This window comes from Glarea lozoyensis (assembly GCF_000409485.1).
Source record: "Glarea lozoyensis ATCC 20868 chromosome Unknown GLAREA18, whole genome shotgun sequence".
NCBI lineage: Eukaryota > Fungi > Ascomycota > Leotiomycetes > Helotiales > Helotiaceae > Glarea > Glarea lozoyensis.
Window position 1 is genome coordinate 425,053 of NW_007360992.1, and position 16,233 is coordinate 441,285.

At 46.9% G+C, this 16,233-nt stretch overlaps 6 protein-coding genes across 6 annotated transcripts; 3 read left to right on the plus strand and 3 right to left on the minus strand.

The window, feature by feature from the left end:
• Window positions 1–399: 399 nt before the first annotated feature.
• On the plus strand, window positions 400–2,722 carry GLAREA_12375 (Amine oxidase catalytic; the record flags this gene model as incomplete). The annotated part of the gene is made up of 5 exons (XM_008083157.1): window positions 400–732; window positions 784–901; window positions 952–1,523; window positions 1,627–2,305; window positions 2,355–2,722. The coding sequence occupies 5 exons, from the start codon at window positions 400–402 to the stop codon at window positions 2,720–2,722; spliced, it is 2,070 nt and encodes a 689-aa protein (XP_008081348.1).
• A 630-nt stretch (window positions 2,723–3,352) lies between these two features.
• GLAREA_12376 (uncharacterized protein) lies at window positions 3,353–3,808 on the minus strand (the record flags this gene model as incomplete). Its single annotated transcript, XM_008083158.1, has 2 exons — window positions 3,353–3,632; window positions 3,690–3,808. 2 exons carry the CDS (start codon window positions 3,806–3,808, stop codon window positions 3,353–3,355), a joined length of 399 nt encoding a protein of 132 aa, XP_008081349.1.
• A 2,175-nt stretch (window positions 3,809–5,983) lies between these two features.
• GLAREA_12377 (uncharacterized protein) lies at window positions 5,984–7,988 on the minus strand (the record flags this gene model as incomplete). Its single annotated transcript, XM_008083159.1, has 4 exons — window positions 5,984–6,030; window positions 6,153–6,803; window positions 6,906–6,990; window positions 7,041–7,988. The coding sequence occupies 4 exons, from the start codon at window positions 7,986–7,988 to the stop codon at window positions 5,984–5,986; spliced, it is 1,731 nt and encodes a 576-aa protein (XP_008081350.1).
• A 1,268-nt stretch (window positions 7,989–9,256) lies between these two features.
• GLAREA_12378 (uncharacterized protein) lies at window positions 9,257–10,808 on the minus strand (the record flags this gene model as incomplete). The annotated part of the gene is made up of 4 exons (XM_008083160.1): window positions 9,257–10,012; window positions 10,059–10,494; window positions 10,543–10,630; window positions 10,679–10,808. 4 exons carry the CDS (start codon window positions 10,806–10,808, stop codon window positions 9,257–9,259), a joined length of 1,410 nt encoding a protein of 469 aa, XP_008081351.1.
• A 269-nt stretch (window positions 10,809–11,077) lies between these two features.
• Window positions 11,078–12,233, plus strand: GLAREA_12379 (Thioesterase/thiol ester dehydrase-isomerase; the record flags this gene model as incomplete). The annotated part of the gene is made up of 8 exons (XM_008083161.1): window positions 11,078–11,104; window positions 11,156–11,196; window positions 11,398–11,532; window positions 11,577–11,592; window positions 11,666–11,774; window positions 11,832–11,903; window positions 11,950–12,094; window positions 12,149–12,233. The coding sequence occupies 8 exons, from the start codon at window positions 11,078–11,080 to the stop codon at window positions 12,231–12,233; spliced, it is 630 nt and encodes a 209-aa protein (XP_008081352.1).
• Window positions 12,234–13,685: 1,452 nt separating this feature from the next.
• On the plus strand, window positions 13,686–15,637 carry GLAREA_12380 (MFS general substrate transporter; the record flags this gene model as incomplete). Its single annotated transcript, XM_008083162.1, has 7 exons — window positions 13,686–13,734; window positions 13,804–14,029; window positions 14,080–14,647; window positions 14,702–14,723; window positions 14,771–15,179; window positions 15,226–15,290; window positions 15,363–15,637. The coding sequence occupies 7 exons, from the start codon at window positions 13,686–13,688 to the stop codon at window positions 15,635–15,637; spliced, it is 1,614 nt and encodes a 537-aa protein (XP_008081353.1).
• Between the last annotated feature and the right edge of the window lie 596 nt (window positions 15,638–16,233).

Sequence of the window (16,233 nt, forward strand, 5' to 3'; positions counted from 1 at the left end):
CTCACGCCAGAGAATTGAAGTTGGGATCCATAATCCGCTAGACCCAATCTGGTCATCTAACCCGGCGGTACTCAGTCGTGGGGCTTATCAGCACCTTATCCAGCCAACCCAAGAACTATCCAGACACCACAAGCACGCGGATGCTCAATCGACCAGTATTCGAAGCTTTGGAGGGGTTCTAGCTTAGTGGCCGGCAGCCAAAGCTTCACATAATGGATTCAATACTCGGGTTATCCCACTACTGGGTTCTTTCCCAATTGATACACCAAGTCCCTCCTTCTTTGCTATATCAATCAGAGCTCCTCTCGTTTGGCTAATCCTCAATCACTATCACTTCATTTATATAGGGTATTTCCGCGATAATTTACAAGTTTAATACCGTATACACCCAATTACAAAATGGCACTCGACAGACTCAAGTCCGTTGCCCAACATGTCACCGGCACACTCCCCCCTCCTCACCCTTTCGATCCCCTCAGCAATGCGGAAATTGAGGCTGCGGTCCAGATTATACGGCAGCAATATGGCCAGTTACATTACAATGCCATTACTCTGAAGGAACCTTTGAAAAAGGAGATGCTGAGATGGCTGGAAAATCCAAGTATACCTCGACCGGTGCGGATAGCGGATGTCGTCGTCGTTGCGCCCGGTGGAAAGGTCATTGAGGGATGGGTGGACTTGAAGGCAGGGAAGGTCACCAAATGGCTTTCTCTAGAGGGTGTGCAACCTTTGGTAAGTCGTGTGGAATAACCAAGAATGGCAAATTGGCTAACATCAGAATAGATTACCATGGAGGATCTACAGGCTGTTGAGCATGTTTGCAGGAAAGATCCAAAGGTCATCGAACAATGTGCGATTAGTGGTATTCCAGCAGAAGATATGCACAAAGTCTATTGTGATCGTAAGTTGGATCCCTTGTTCTGTGATCGTTCCCTTACTCACCATAAGCAGCTTGGACAATTGGCTACGATCATCGTTTTGGAAGCAATGTTCGATTACAACAGGCCCTTATGTATTACCGACCACACATGGATGACAGCCAATACTCCTTCCCACTCGACTTCTGCCCTATCTTCGACGCTGCCAAACAAGAAATCATTCACATCGATATCCCAGAAATACGTCGGCCTGTCAACAAGGCGAAACCTAACAATTACCATGTCGATGCGATTGAGAAGGAGGGAGGTTACAGAACCGATATTAAACCAATAAATATCACACAACCAGAAGGCGTTTCCTTCAAGGTGGAAGGACGAGTCATTGACTGGCAAAACTGGAAGGTTCATGTTGGTTTTAACTATAAGGAAGGAATTGTGCTCAATAACATTACATACAACGACAAGGGAACTGAAAGACCCATCTTTTACAGGCTTTCGCTTGCGGAGATGGTTGTGCCATATGGTAACCCGGAACATCCACATCAGAGGAAGCATGCCTTTGATCTTGGAGAGTATGGCGGTGGATATATGACCAACAGTCTGTCGTTGGGATGTGACTGCAAAGGTGCGATTCATTACATGGATGTAAGTTAATCGCCCTTTTGATGACTTAAGAGCGGAGAAAAGCCGCCCTTGATTCTTATTTGACCATTTACCTGCTGAGCATAAAGCTAATAAGACATTATAGGCCGCTTTTGTCAACAAGGCTGGAGACAGTACAACAATCAAGAATGCTATTTGTATCCACGAAGAAGATGCGGGTATCTTGTTCAAGCATACCGACTTCCGTGACGACTCGGTCGTGGTCACCAGAGGCCGTAAGCTAATCATCTCGCACATTTTTACTGCTGCAAACTACGAATATTGCGTGTACTGGATCTTCCACCAAGATGGTACTGTTCAGCTGGAGATTAAGCTCACCGGTATCCTAAACACATATGCCATGAACCCTGGAGAGGACACGAAAGGTTGGGGGACGGAGGTCTACCCCGGTGTCAATGCACACAACCACCAACATCTGTTCTGTTTACGAATCGATCCAAATATCGATGGACCCAATAACACAGTCTTTCAGGTTGATGCGACTCAGGGTGCCGGAGAAGTTGGCAGCAAGGAGAATCCTTTCGGTAATGCCTTCTACGCGAAGCGAACAAAGTACTCTACCGTGAAAGAAGCAACTAGTGATTATAACGGCGCCACTTCGAGAACTTGGGATATGTGTAACACCAATAAGCTCAACCCTCACAGCCACAAACCTGTAAGCTACAAGCTCGTGAGCCGTGAAGTACCTGGCTTGCTTCCAAAAGAAGGGTCTCTGGTATGGAAGAGAGCGGGTTTCGCGAGACATGCTGTTCATGTCACCAAATGTAAGCAGATCTTATTTATTACCCTGGCATAGCTAATATTTCTTTGCAGATGATGATGAGCAGCTATATCCAGCAGGACGTCACGTCCCTCAAACATCAGGTGAACCATCAAGAGGTATTCCAGAATGGATAGCCGATGGTGAAGCCTCAATCGACAACACCGATGTAGTCCTCTGGCATACCTTTGGCCTCACTCATTTCCCCGCTCCAGAAGATTTCCCAATCATGCCAGCTGAACCAATGACCCTGCTGCTTCGACCACGAAACTTCTTTGTCAGAAATCCAGCACTCGATGTACCACCCAGCTATTGCAGTACCCCTAGTCAGATTGCTTCTAAGAGTATGGTGACTAATGCTGCGGATAAGATGTCGAAATTGGTTATTGCTCCTGGGGAGGCTGATTGTTGTAAAAAGTGAATTTGTGTGGGTAAGGATTCGTTGTGAGCGATTTTGAGCGCTTAGGTGGGTTAATGTTCTTGTATATATTGTCATTTAGGGGTCGAATACTGTCATTATTATGGCTACGCACTATTTACTGTCACTTGTCGCTGACTTCTGTACTTGATTTCTGTTGTTGTGACGTTCATTGCAAGTTTAGTGTGATGGATGTCGAGTGGTGTATAGTACAAAGCGAGATATTTCAGGAGGTACCTGACCCTTATCCAATTTACTTGAATTATTACACACTTCTCAGTCAAAGACTCCCGTGAGTGGAAAGCCCAAAGTTATATTGTTAAATAGGAAGCTAGAATCGAAGAAAACCCAATCAAATCCAAAGCAAGAGAAACAAGATCCCCGACACAGTCAAACCCCACGACAAACAACCAAAAGAGAAAAGAGAACTCGGACCCATCCAACAACCCACACTCCACCCCTCTTCCAGGCTTGCAGTACGTGGTGCTTTGACTTGTAAGGAAAAGAAGAAGAATTAAGCGCAAAAACCTCGAACTCCTGACAAAAGAAATCCTAAACACCCATCCCATCCCATCCCATCCCATCCCATCCCATCCCATCCCATCCCTTATCCCCCTATTCCTCTGCATCCATTTATGCGGTCTTAGGAGGAGCACAGTAAAAGCTCTTCACATGACCGGTGTACAAGCTGTTTCCAGGTGGCAAGATCTGGGTGGAATCGCCCTGGCAATCTGCGTTGGGATAGGCGCGGCAGCCCTGGGTCTGGGTGCCGTCGACGGCGATGGAGCCCACGCCTTGGGTGTAGGGAGCGTCGGCCGCAAAGTTGTAGCAGGTGTTGTAGTTGCCCCAGGTGTCCATGTAGAAGCCGGGGACTTTGAGGTTGTACCAGTAGACGTTGAAGGTTGCGAGGGGACTGCCGGGTGTGTTAGTTGAGAGTGAAAGGGGGGGAGGGGAGGGGAAGGGGATGTACTTTGGGAATGCATCGGACCAGACGCCTTGGGCGATTGCGGTTCCGGCTGTTGGGGCCGCGGTGACGGAGGTGGAGAAAGCGAGGGCTGCGGCGGCGATGAAGGAAGTTGAGAAATGCATTTTTATTGAAGTGTTTTTTTTGCTTTGGAAAGAAAAGCTGGGAATTAGGTGCTTAGACAGATAAGAAAGTTGGAAGAGGAGTGTAGTGAAGATTGCTGATTATTGTTGTGGATGGAGAAAGAAGGATTCTGGGTTGGATGAAGAGATGGTTATATACTTCTCGTCGTCGGAGATTGGAGAGTAGGTTCGCTGATCGTGGTGTTGGTGGGTGATGGGAGGGATCGTTGTGTTGTGTGAGTATGGTCAAGAGATGTGTTGATGTGAGGGATATTCCCTCAGCCGTCTAATGCGACGGTGTTTCTGCGTCGAGAATGAGATTTGAGTGGTTTTGCGAGTACATCTCCTCTCTTGTGAATACTTTGCTGATAACATTTAGACTCCTTTGGCGGGAGATGTGTCAAAGATCCCCGGCTTTTCGAGCTGCTGATGGGTTTGTAAGAGTACGGGTTGGATTGAAGCCGAGGGAATAGTCATTGTATGATGATGGGAATCAGGTTTTCCTGCATTCTGTAAGCGAAAGCTTTGGTAGACTAGCTGCAGACAACAGTTAGCGGAGCCATATCGTCCTTCTTCCATCAGTGGCTCTCCCCACGGTGTTCGAATTATGACAAAGTCACTTGAAGTCTCAATACGAATCTCACCTGGTGTACCGATGATGACGATGTTTAATACACAGTCCACCTCCGCGAGTTTTCGATTTCGATTTCGATTTTGATTCAACACTGTGCCGAAAATACGAGCGTGTCTGTCGATAAGTCTAGGTGATGTGATGATCTATCATAAACAGATGTCGTCTGCCAACAATTAGAACCCCCATACGTTCGCATAAATGTAGATCTAAGCGAGTCTTGAACAGGAGCTCGGTACTTGGGAGGAAATATGCTGTGTGAGGGCGATCTGTCGGCACTGGTATCCAGGGCGCAAGATCGTCAGGGGAAGTGGGAGACATGGCTGGTGACAAGCGAGAGATAAACTTACTGTGATCTTGGGGGAATGAGAGGACACGAGCAACGTCAATCTTGCTCACTAACAGGCTTTTGGTATCTAGAACTTGGTCTGAACTTGACTGAGCTCTAACGGTTTCAAAAAGCCCGCCATGATGAAAAAGAACATAATGACGCCGGCGATCTTCGAAGAAGACTCGTCCTTGTCCGAATCCTCCCATCTCCCCAAGAACAATCAAGTGACTCCCTATACCCCATCAAAACTCTCACACTTTCGACCTGCTGCTTTCATATTGAACACAAACCATCATGTCAAATCGTCCAGACAATCCCAGCCAGCCTCACATCCCGCCTTAGACACAACCACTAATGACGCTTCGCACCTCACAAGATCTCAGACACGACAACGTACAACTAAAGCTCCCAGTCTCATCAACTATCTCGATCTCCGTATACACCACCTCCCCTACCCAAATACTCAACCAAAAAGATCCATACTCTTCAAAGGGTACAATTCCCTCTCATCGGATAACTCCGATGCTCAGATCCAGATCTCCTCACATTTCCCGCAAAAATGACAGGAACACAGAACACCAAGCTCGGAGGTGGGAGGTGCCGGTGGAAGAACATGGAAGCCTAAACCATATGTAGTTTTTGAAACGGGAGGGAAGGATATGTGATCGACTATTCTTGATCTTTTGACGATTTTGTGCGGGAATTAGGTGAATAAGGGGGGGTAATGGTTTCCTCGCTTATTTTATGGGCGACGTCTGGCGGTATATAAAGAGGGAGTCGCGGCCATGTTTTGAGAGGGGAAATTCATGCAGTATACTTCTCTTTAGCAGTTATTGTGCTGTCGCATGTCTAGAACCTCGAAGGAGGATAGCTCCCAGATAAGGGGTTGCAAATCAGTCGTCGAAACGTTCACAACGATAAACAATTTCCGAAGCGATGAATGGTAAGCAGACGCAATGAAATTCAAAAGATCATAATTTATCCTATAAACATGAGATCGTTAACCACGACAGATAAGTGCACCCCAACTAACCGATATTATGTCCCTAACCCTAACTGAAAAGCCTCACCAGATGCTGCTATACATTCTATACCCGAAACCAAATATCCTCCGGCATATTCCAAGCCATCCATGAAATAAACTCCACACGCTGAAATCCTTCGCAAGACTCACCCTACCGCACTCGTAACGAGAATAGGGCGATGACACGATCCTCTAGGTGAGCGTCTTGAGCATAGCTCTAACCAAAGCAGGTGGTGGGGCTGCGAAAAAGCACAAGTCAGCAAGTGAATCATAAAACCTCCCATAAGGGAAAAGTAACCCACCAAAGGAAGCCGAACGACATCTTTTCAGATATATTTCGGCACGCTGATGCTCATCCTACCTTTTTTGTCCTTCTGAATCTTGACGCCGCCCTCAGGCTCCACGAATCTCTCTGTTCGGACCATCGTAACTTCGTCGCCATAAGTATCGTAGCGTTCCCGGTCGTAGACAACCAATTCGGATTCGGAGTGACGGCCTTCGCCACGGTACCGGTCTGCACGACGAATCTCTCGGTCTGCTCGTCTTTGAGCTTTGAGCGCTTCTTTCTCTGCTTCTAGTGCTTTGATCTCAGCACGGATTGACCTTTCGTCTGGAACTCGCCGACGGTCGTTGGGTAGTGCTAGAGCGAGCGGTCCGACGGGCATTGGATCAGATCTTTCAATAACCTCTCTTTTCTTCTCAATGAAAGTACTCTCCTCTCGAGGTCCTGCATTCATGATGATCGGGCTTCCATGACTGCCGTGATGGTGGTGCGAGTGACGGGAGTGGGATCTGTGCGAATAGGCTGGTGATGGATCGCGGTGTACATCAACAATTCTGGTGTCCTTGATGACTTCCGTCACATGTTCGTGCGCTGGCATCGGAGGTGGTGGAGCAAATACTGGAGGTGCAGCGAATACTGGAGGTGGAGGTGGAGGAGCCGGGCTAGGTACAGTGATAACCTCTGTTGTGCGACTTTCTTCGAAAACAACGTTGCCGGATGGAGAATGTTCTATTAGGTAGCGGACAGTTAGCGAAGTGTTTTTTGACACTCGTCTCCATTTGCTGAATCGGTATAAGGAAATTCAAATTGACGACATTGGAGGGCACTCACTTTCAGACTTGTAATCTTCACTTAGTTTGATAACTTCGTCGATATTCTCTCTCCCAAGAGCTTTCATGATGATGATAGTATCACCCTGAATTCTTATTAGCATTTGATTTCCCAATAGATGATTTTAAACTTTACCTCTTCTTCGAATGGATAACCAAGATCGATGATTGCCTTCTTGCTGACGAGTCTGGCCGGCATTCTCGTCTTCCCCTTCTTAGGGAACTCATTTCTGACCGTCTCGAAGCTTCCGCTACTGCTCGAGGAGCTTCGGCTACTGCTTCTTACGCTCCCTCCTCCTCTCACACTACGACCAGCCCGGCTCTCCTTGCTTCTGCTGCGTCTACGTCGTCTGATGATCTCTCTCTCGCGAACTCGTTCAGGATATCCTCTAAACTCTTCATCGCCATAGAAATCGGGCTCGGCGACTTTGATATCTTCGTAGTATTCCCGCTCCTCGTATCTTCTTGGTGGCGGTCCAAGAGCCTTTCGTACTGGCAAAGGAATTGGTGTGAGAGCAGGTGGTCGCATCTCCTCTCTTCTCTCATAGCGAGCAGGAGGGCCATACTCTTCACGTTCGAATCTGGCAGGTGGTCCATAATCGTCTAATCGCTCGCGGTCATTGAATCGGGTGAGCGGCTTTCGGTCAAAGGTATCCAAGCTAGATTGTCGTCGCAGGAACGCTGGTCTGTTGCTACCACGGCGAACTGGAGGCTCGTCAAATCGCTCCCGCTCTCTTTCCAATGTGATACTCTGGCCGCGGTTCCTGCCAATCGGTCGCTCACGTTCGAGTCGCGGTTCATCTTCGTGATAATGTCGTCGCTCGTAAAAGTCATCTTCGTATCCTCGTGGACCTCTGCGGTCTCGCTCGTAAATTTCATCAACAGAACGCTCTCGTGGTCGGCCAGGTCCTCCGCGTTCATTCGTACGATTGATAGATATTTTCGTATCACGCTGGTCGTAGCGTCCGCCGTCACCTCGTCCAAATCGATCGCGATCGCGTTCTTGGTTGAACCTTTCGCTATCCCACCGCTCCGGGCCGGGCCCGTACGCCAAATGATCAACGGATGAGCGATATTGAGACATGTTGAGAGAGTGACTTTTCTGTCAGTTCTGGGCAATTATTTTCGACGAAATGATGAATATGAATATCCTTAAAAGTTTTCGAGTAGTTGTCCTATTCGAGTAGGTGGGCTGAGTTTGCGACAGGAGGCTATACCCCGCTACCCAACTGATTCCTCTGATCCGTATCGTATTCCTTAAAAATGTTGGGAGGATCACGGTGACACGATATTTGCGAAGGGTAAGAAAGCGTTTAAGTCGTGAGGTCGTAGATGTGAGATAATAGGGAGGTTGGAGAAGAGATTTATCCACGCGGTGAAGATGAAGGTGATGGGTTTGAAGGGAGATGCCAAACCGGCTTTGGGCCAGGGTTTACAAGGTTGAGCCCTTCTATCATTGGGCACTTGCTACCCGATGGCATCCTCTGGTAGAACGATTAAGACATTTTGGAATCACCAGCACAAAAAAATCAGGTAAGTTTTATTTTAGTAAGAATTGGCATGAAAGTCTCTTGTTCAAAGACTCTGTCTTCGTCTTTCTATCGCAACTTTTAATCTACGAAATGGCCTATTTACAGCAAAGTGAAGGAATTCGGGATTTCTCCGACATGCACGATGAATCTCCCGCCTCGATGACGTACAATCATTTATACGGCATGACAGGGGATAATTAGGGAAGCTTAATCACCGCTTTTGTTCTGCCATCCGTGGATTATTATTGATCAAATCAAATTTCACGACCAAGCGCTTGCCAGAGCCCAAAGACAGGGGCTGACAAAAAGCATTTTGGGCACCTGGGAGCAGTTCCATGTCGGATTTCAATCAACTCGAACCATATATTGGGCATTCAAGACGGAAATCTAACTCACTGAAGGAGTTTATGGGTCTTGTCGAGGTAGTGGCCCGTTTTAACAAGGACTGTGCTTAAATTGTTGGTTGGGTCCGGCATTCGGTATGTCCGTTGAGAAACAATTGCCATGTGAAGAGATAGACAAGTACGAAGCTGATTGCTTGAGATTAAAGCCGCACTAAATGTTCCATAGTTAATTCATGGGATTCGACCAAATCATTACCGAGGGAAATTCCACCATTTCCTTCTTCCCAGACCTAGCTTTGCAACCATGAGCCCAGATATATCATGAAACCACCAAACTAGTTACTGCTGAAGTGGCTTACTTTTAAAGCCCAGCGTTTCTTATGCCATTGAGATGCCAAATCCCCGTATCCCCAACGCCGCGCTATGCAAAATCCTCAATACGCCTTTTGAATCAATAGCCAACCTACAGAGCTTGGTCACTTGGCCTTCAAGCTCTTCATATAGTCCTTCAACTGTTCAACCTTGCTGACAAAGAACTTTTCCTCCGTTTTCGAAGCCCAAGTCAAGACTCCAATTTCGTCTGCATACTTGAGAAGCTTCTTGTATTCATCAGTACTCTCAAAGTCCTTAAAAAGAAAGCCATAAGTCGTTTTCATACGCTCATTCTCGATCTGCCAAAGCCTGATCTGATCAACGACTGTCGGGGGTAGTACCGGGCCTCCCCCCTTAGCAGCTGAAGCCTTCAGTAATTCTGGGTGGGCATGCGTGGACAAGTAGGTGATGATTTGATCCGAACTGATTCCAGAAGAGACCGCTCGATAAACCGATTCTCGTGTTACACGGCCAGTTACCATATTTGGATACCTAGTAGTAAGCTTTGTGAACAGTGCAAGAACGGCAATCTGTAAAGGCGAATCTGTATATGCATACAGACGATAGTTTGTCTCGATAATGATGAAGCCCGCGGTACCTGACCCGGTCGACAGCGCGCTTTCGAATCCAGCAGTAATGCTGCGTAGTGCACTGGCGTCGGATGTAAGTGTCGTAGCTAGTCGAGTCGGGAAGAATTGGTCTTTCACCGAGGGAGGAATATACACGAGACCGAAGTCCACCAAGTTTTCCAGCATAGACTTTTGAGTCGGTTTAAGTGTTTTGATACTGTACGCCTTTCCAAGTTCAAGAGATCCAAGCATGAAGAAGAAAGAAAGAATCTCGACATGATCCATACCCAGCTAAAAAGAAATTAGCATTTCCACGCTGGCTGTGATAAAATCCTACCTCTTTTGCATGGTGCAGCCACAGCAGTAGCAGCGTCCAGACCTGCGCGTTAACCTCCTGCAGAAGAAATGAGAACCCGGCTTGAGTTATTTCAGTCGAACGCCTCCCACGCGATACCAGATTCCCTGCCTCAAGCAGTTGCTGCACTGCAGCAGTTGGCTGTGCACCAGAGCGTCCTGTGCTCACTACGTAATGTAGAATGCCCTCCCATTGTGTTCTTCCATATTCATCGAGGAACTCAAGTTCTATGCCGGCTGATTTTGCATCGCTGGACGGTACGCCAAAAGATTGATGATTGCCACCGCCAGTTAAGGCAAGCCGAAGGGAGACTCTAAATGCATCCGTTAAGGAGACCACTTGAGGTTCCTGCCTGCTGGGGGCCGAGATGGTTACAATATGTAGCCTCGATAGCGTAGATAGAGCTTCGTCTCTCTGTCTTTCATCCGGTCAGCATGCGTACCTGGGATTGACTGGGGTGAACTACCTTTTCGCATTTGACTGAACCCATTGGTCCAGATCAGTCAAAAGAAATGGTTTATCCATGTATAGCAAGGCCATTACAAACGCCTTTGCTGTCTGGAATCAACAGAATGCTCAGGAAGTGCTCGGAGCAGACATACCCAGATGTGGAAGCATGCGCCGGAAAATAGCCAACGCTGTCGAGGGCTCGAGGTAGAGTTTTCTGAATGTTATACCAGGAAGCTTCTCTAGGTACTCAAAAGAGGCCAGGTTGGACACGGCTGAAGCCATCTTCAAGACAGTGTGGGACGGGGTCAAGAAAGATAATGGCAAGGTCGTGTCATCCAAGCTGAAGCTTCAACATTGCCCACATTCTTCTTCATCGATGGACCAAGGCTGGCTTGCAGCCTGACCAAAATATCGTGGTAATGAGGAGCTTGGGCCATCACAAATGTCTTGGCGCGTTTAAGTGGGTCTACATATCAAGTCCCGGAGTTCGAGCTTCAAGATACAATGAACATCACTTCACTAATCAAATTTGTGCGCATCAATTTCTCAAAATGGCGGCTGTGAGATTTGTTAGATCTGTAAGTCGGATACCTGGAAATGCTTCTTATCTTAAGACTCACTCGTGGCAGGTGTTGAAATCCTTTCAAGCAGAGAGTGGATTAGAGCCGAGGTGAGTCCTTCGAAATTCCAATATTGTCTTCTATTGGAAAATCGTGAAGAAAATCATCCTATCAATGAGTTGAAAAGATAGAGCACATATAAGGTGTTCAATTCAACTCGATCACCAAACTTATGTAGCTATGTAGCTGTGTAGCTGTGTAGCTGTGCAGCTCTCGACATTTGTTGCTTGGACAGACTGTTCATTCAACAGTCCTGATGGTCCGTCCAGGCAGGAAATCATTCTTGTTTCGCCAGCTCTTAAGATAATTATCGGGAACTACTCAACATTTTTCATCTGCCAGACAGAATCTTCATTTCCAGCTAGTTCCTCCGATCATCACCTTAGGTATTCTGGGACATGAGTCCTCGTTCATACTGACTGGAATCCAGGCTCTTCGGAGAAAATGTAAGTATACCCACCTAGCATAGTCGCCGAAGCACTATCACTTCCTTTGTGGTATCAATTGTAACCAACGCAGCTTCGAGTCACTGCAGCAGACCCTGGACGGGTTGAGTTTGAACTCGATATAAAGAAGGAGCACACTAATAGGTTGAACATCATACATGGAGGAACAATTGCAAGCATGGGTAACTGAAGGAATCCTTGTACAGAAGGCGAAGACTTACTGATATCTACACTCTTAGTCGATCTTGGTGGCTCCCTTGCAGTAGCTTCTAGAGGACTATATGCGACAGGCGTGTCGACAGACCTTAACGGTATGTAGATACCACATCCTAACAGCAGAGCTGACTTGGCGTAAAGTTACATATTTGAATTCTGGTGGGCAGGTCGGCGATGTCTTAAAAGCTGTAGTCACTTGCGACAAATTTGGCAAGACCTTAGCATACACTTCAATCTCATTTACGAATAGCAAAGGAGATATTGCTGCGAGAGGCAGCCACACCAAGTAGGTGGCATGGGGCCGTCACTGGCTTCTCTAGCAAATACTGAATCAATTTAGATATGTCGCTCTTGCCTGGAAACACCCAGAGAATATTATCGACCAGTTATCTCCTAGAACGTCCAAACCCGACGCCAAGTCTTAGAGGCAATTATGGACGATATCCGGCATCGAACGAAAACCAATATCAAATAGTAAATATCAAAAATGTACTGCGAAACTGGAACTCACAGGTATTCATGTGAGCAAAAATCTTCAGAACATCAAAATTGTTGCCTACATGCGCGCCACTCATTCTGTTTACTGTAGCACTCTGAACGTGAATGGGATCTTGGGGCTGCCTTGTGTCAGTTACACAAGCAGAAAGAGGTTGTAGCTCTAGATGGCAATAACCATATTGAGCTCCACGACAGAACATTTCGTTATCCTTGCACCTTCGGCAGAAGATAGCACGACCTTGGGATGCATCAGTCGCAGCCATATTCGAAGTTTTGCCGGTGATGATGATACCCCACCTGCAGTTGTTCGGGGAGCTCCCACAGTAAATGCAACTGTCTTGCTCCATCCCTACCCTAACGATCATGAGGTCTCAGATGCACAACTGTTGTTGGTATGTTGCACCAATACAAGGCCGAAAAGGTGCCAGAGCGGTATCTCGTCATCTGAATACTCTGGTTGGATCAGTTATTCTTCTCGATCTGAAGGTCGGCACTTCATTCTTCCCCGGATAAATTACCCCATGCCCACAGCACTTTGCAATTGTATGCCTCCGTATGTATTAGTGTTGTCTTACGGTACACAGGATTATGTTCGGGAATCAAGCTGAGAAAAGATCACTTCGAAGCGACAGGAGATCTTTCTCATTTGAAAAGTCTGCAAGTGCTGGGACTGGCGAATGCCTGGCTAGGATTCGGTGCTGCTTCGGCGGCAATCATAAGTCGACAGAAGAATACTACCCTAGAAACTGATTTACGATGTATATCTTACGTCGTTCCATAGGGGTGTAGGGCTCGCGAACTTATCAATACTGTTCTCAATAGCTGAAGAACGAGCTAAACTTATCTAACGCTTAGTCTGCTGTATAGCAAGGGTATAGCATAAGCTTTTCGCCGACTCTCTCGCATCTACGTTTCGGAAAGATCAATGCCCCAAGGTCAGACAACCGAGCTTCCCTATCAATGAGACGTGATATCTGATCGACAAAATCAGGTGTTGGTGTAACCACATACCGACATTCTACCTGAGCTTGTAATTGTCTGGCCTGCGGGTTGACTTGGACAGCGTCTTGCAGTTTTGCACAGTTCCAAGGATCAGAGCACTGCCATGCCCATATCCCACAATTGTAATGTCGCTGTATGGACATGCCAGCTTCTGCACTTTCTCCCGGATCAGGTCCCCCCTAGTAGCGGGCATAACCCTCCAATATAAAAACTACCCCTCTCCTTATACGCTCGGGGTGTGATGTTCCAGCTCGTGTAACGGAGCACTGTTCGTAGACTCGAAGTTCTGTTTTCTGAAATCTTCTCAAGTCATCGTTTTGGATATTCATGGTAACTTTTCTGAGACGACGAGTCGAGGAGTCGAAACTCTCTTCATCATGTATCAAGCAAGCAATGTCTATTTCATTTGCTCGTTCGCTGCCATCGGTAGGTTTTCGTTTTTCATCCACAGTTTTGCCGATGTCAAGATGTCGTCGAGATTGCTGATCATATTAGGTGGTGGGCTCTTCGGTTTTGACATATCTAGTATGTCTGGCGTTTTGGGAACAGCTGCGTACAAACGGTACTTTGGCGGTCCCAAGTCGTATCGACAGGGCGGAATTACCTGCGCAATGCCATTTGGGTCATTAGTAGGAGCTCTTGCCTCATCTTATATCGCGGACAGATACTCGCGTAGATCCAGTATTCAGATTGCATCTATCTTCTGGGTCGTTGGTTCGATGTGAGCAGTCGTTCAGATCGTAACAGTCGCCACTGGCTAACAAGTTAAAGCATTCAATGCGCTTCAGTCAATATCGGTATGTTGGTTGTTGGTCGCGTCATAGCCGGAATCTGCGTTGGCATCGCTTCTTCTATCTGTCCAGTCTACCAAGCAGAAATTGCACCCAAAGAGATCCGTGGTCGAGTCGTTTCCCTACAACAATGGGCCATAACTTGGGGTATCTTGATTCAGTACTTCATTCAGTACGGCGCTTCATGGGTAGGCGGAGGACCTGAGAATCCAAGCCAACCGACTTCTGCCTTCCGCATTCCGTGGGGAGTCCAAATCGTGCCAGCGGTGATTCTATTCTTTGGCATGTTCTTCCTGCCAAAATCTCCTCGTTGGCTTGCTTCGAAGGACCGCTGGGAAGAAGCTATCCAGGTTATGGCTGCGCTCCATGGTGGCGGAGATGTCAATCATCCAAAAGTCTTAGCTGAGTATCAGGAAATCGAAGAGGCTTTGCGCTTTGAGCGTGAAGAAGCAGTGAACAGTTACAAGCAGCTGGTTGCTCCCCGAATGTTGAAGCGCGTCCTTCTAGGCATGTCGATTCAGATGTGGAGTCAATTGTGTGGAATGAACGTAAGTTCTCTGCTTAGAGTTGTATGCAGTGTACACTAGCTAATCAGATTCTAGGTCATGATGTATTATGTCGTATGTAAGTAAATTTTGCCCGAAAATCTGGCTACTTCTAATGACCCCTAGATATCATGGAGGGCGCCAATATCGCTTCACCACTTCTTACCGCCTCAATCCAATACATTCTCAACGTAGCACTGACCCTACCCGCAATCCTATACCTCGATAAGTTCGGTCGTCGACCAGCTATGCTTATCGGTTCCTTCCTCATGATGTCTTACCTCTTCGTCGTCGGTGCTCTCCAAGCTTCATATGGAGTTCCTAATGTCGGAGACCTCAAAGACTCTACCAATTCTGACATTTCTTGGATTATTCACGACAACAAACCCGTTTCAAAAGCTATCGTAGCGATGACCTACCTCTTTGTTTGTACTTTTGCTACGACCTGGGGTCCTACATCCTGGACTTATCCGTCTGAGATATTCCCGACTAAGATTCGAGCGAAAGCTGTTTCTCTGGCTACTGCTTCTAACTGGTAAGTGAAACCCATAACGTTCGAAAGGTTGCCTAACATCTGCAAGGTTCTGGAATTGCATCCTCGCATTCGCAGTCCCACCCCTCCTCTGGAACATAAACTGGAAAATGTGTAAGTCCCCTTCTTCCCTTCCCCCTTCCCCTTTGCCCCTCCCCTCTTTTTGTCTCATCTCACACCCCACAGACATGATCTTCGCAACGTTCAACGGCGCAGCCTTCATCCACATGTTCCTCACCGCACCCGAGACCAAAGGCAAGACCCTAGAAGAAATGGACGAGGTCTTCGACAGCGGTCTCCCGGCTTGGAAAGCTGTGCCCAAGGGCTCGAGACTGGATCAGTTGCAGAAGGATATTGAGGCTGGGAATGTTAAGATTCATCATCCTATTGGCGGAATGAGGGAGAGTGAGAAGGGGGCTGTGGAGGTTAGGGCGGAGCATAGGGAGGAAGAGCAGGTTTAAGTGGAAGGTTGGCTAAGGCTGGTTTGGTGGGAAGAATGATTACATAGGGGATTGGATTAGGATGTGTTTGGTTACTGAAATAATTTTTACCGACTAATTTGATGATAAGTTCTTTGGTGATAAATGGATAGTTTCACTTCATCAACCTCTTCAATTCATTTATTGAAAGGTATACCACCACTCTCCACGTCAGTCGTGTACGTATGATAAGTTTCAACTTAAATACTAATGTGAAGATTACCTTTGGTTTTGCTGAGTGACGATGGATATGTTAGTCGGGTAGGGTATATGGAATGATTGCTTAGTTTGACTCGGATTCATGTGAGCTGTTGTTTGAATAAGTGAGGTGTGTTGTGGTTTCCTGTCATGATATTTGGATTTTTGTATGGTAGTAGGTATGTGAAAATGGTGTCTCTTCTTTCACCTCATTTCCAACCCTCATTATGAGGAAGTGTTCAGAAACATCCTCTTTAACTCACAGTCAACTTAATCTATATATATTGTAACAACTATATAACTGCATATCTCAGTCATGTCTCAATCATACCAAACACTTAACATCTAGATTAGTAACAACAATATCCCCATCAAAGCCA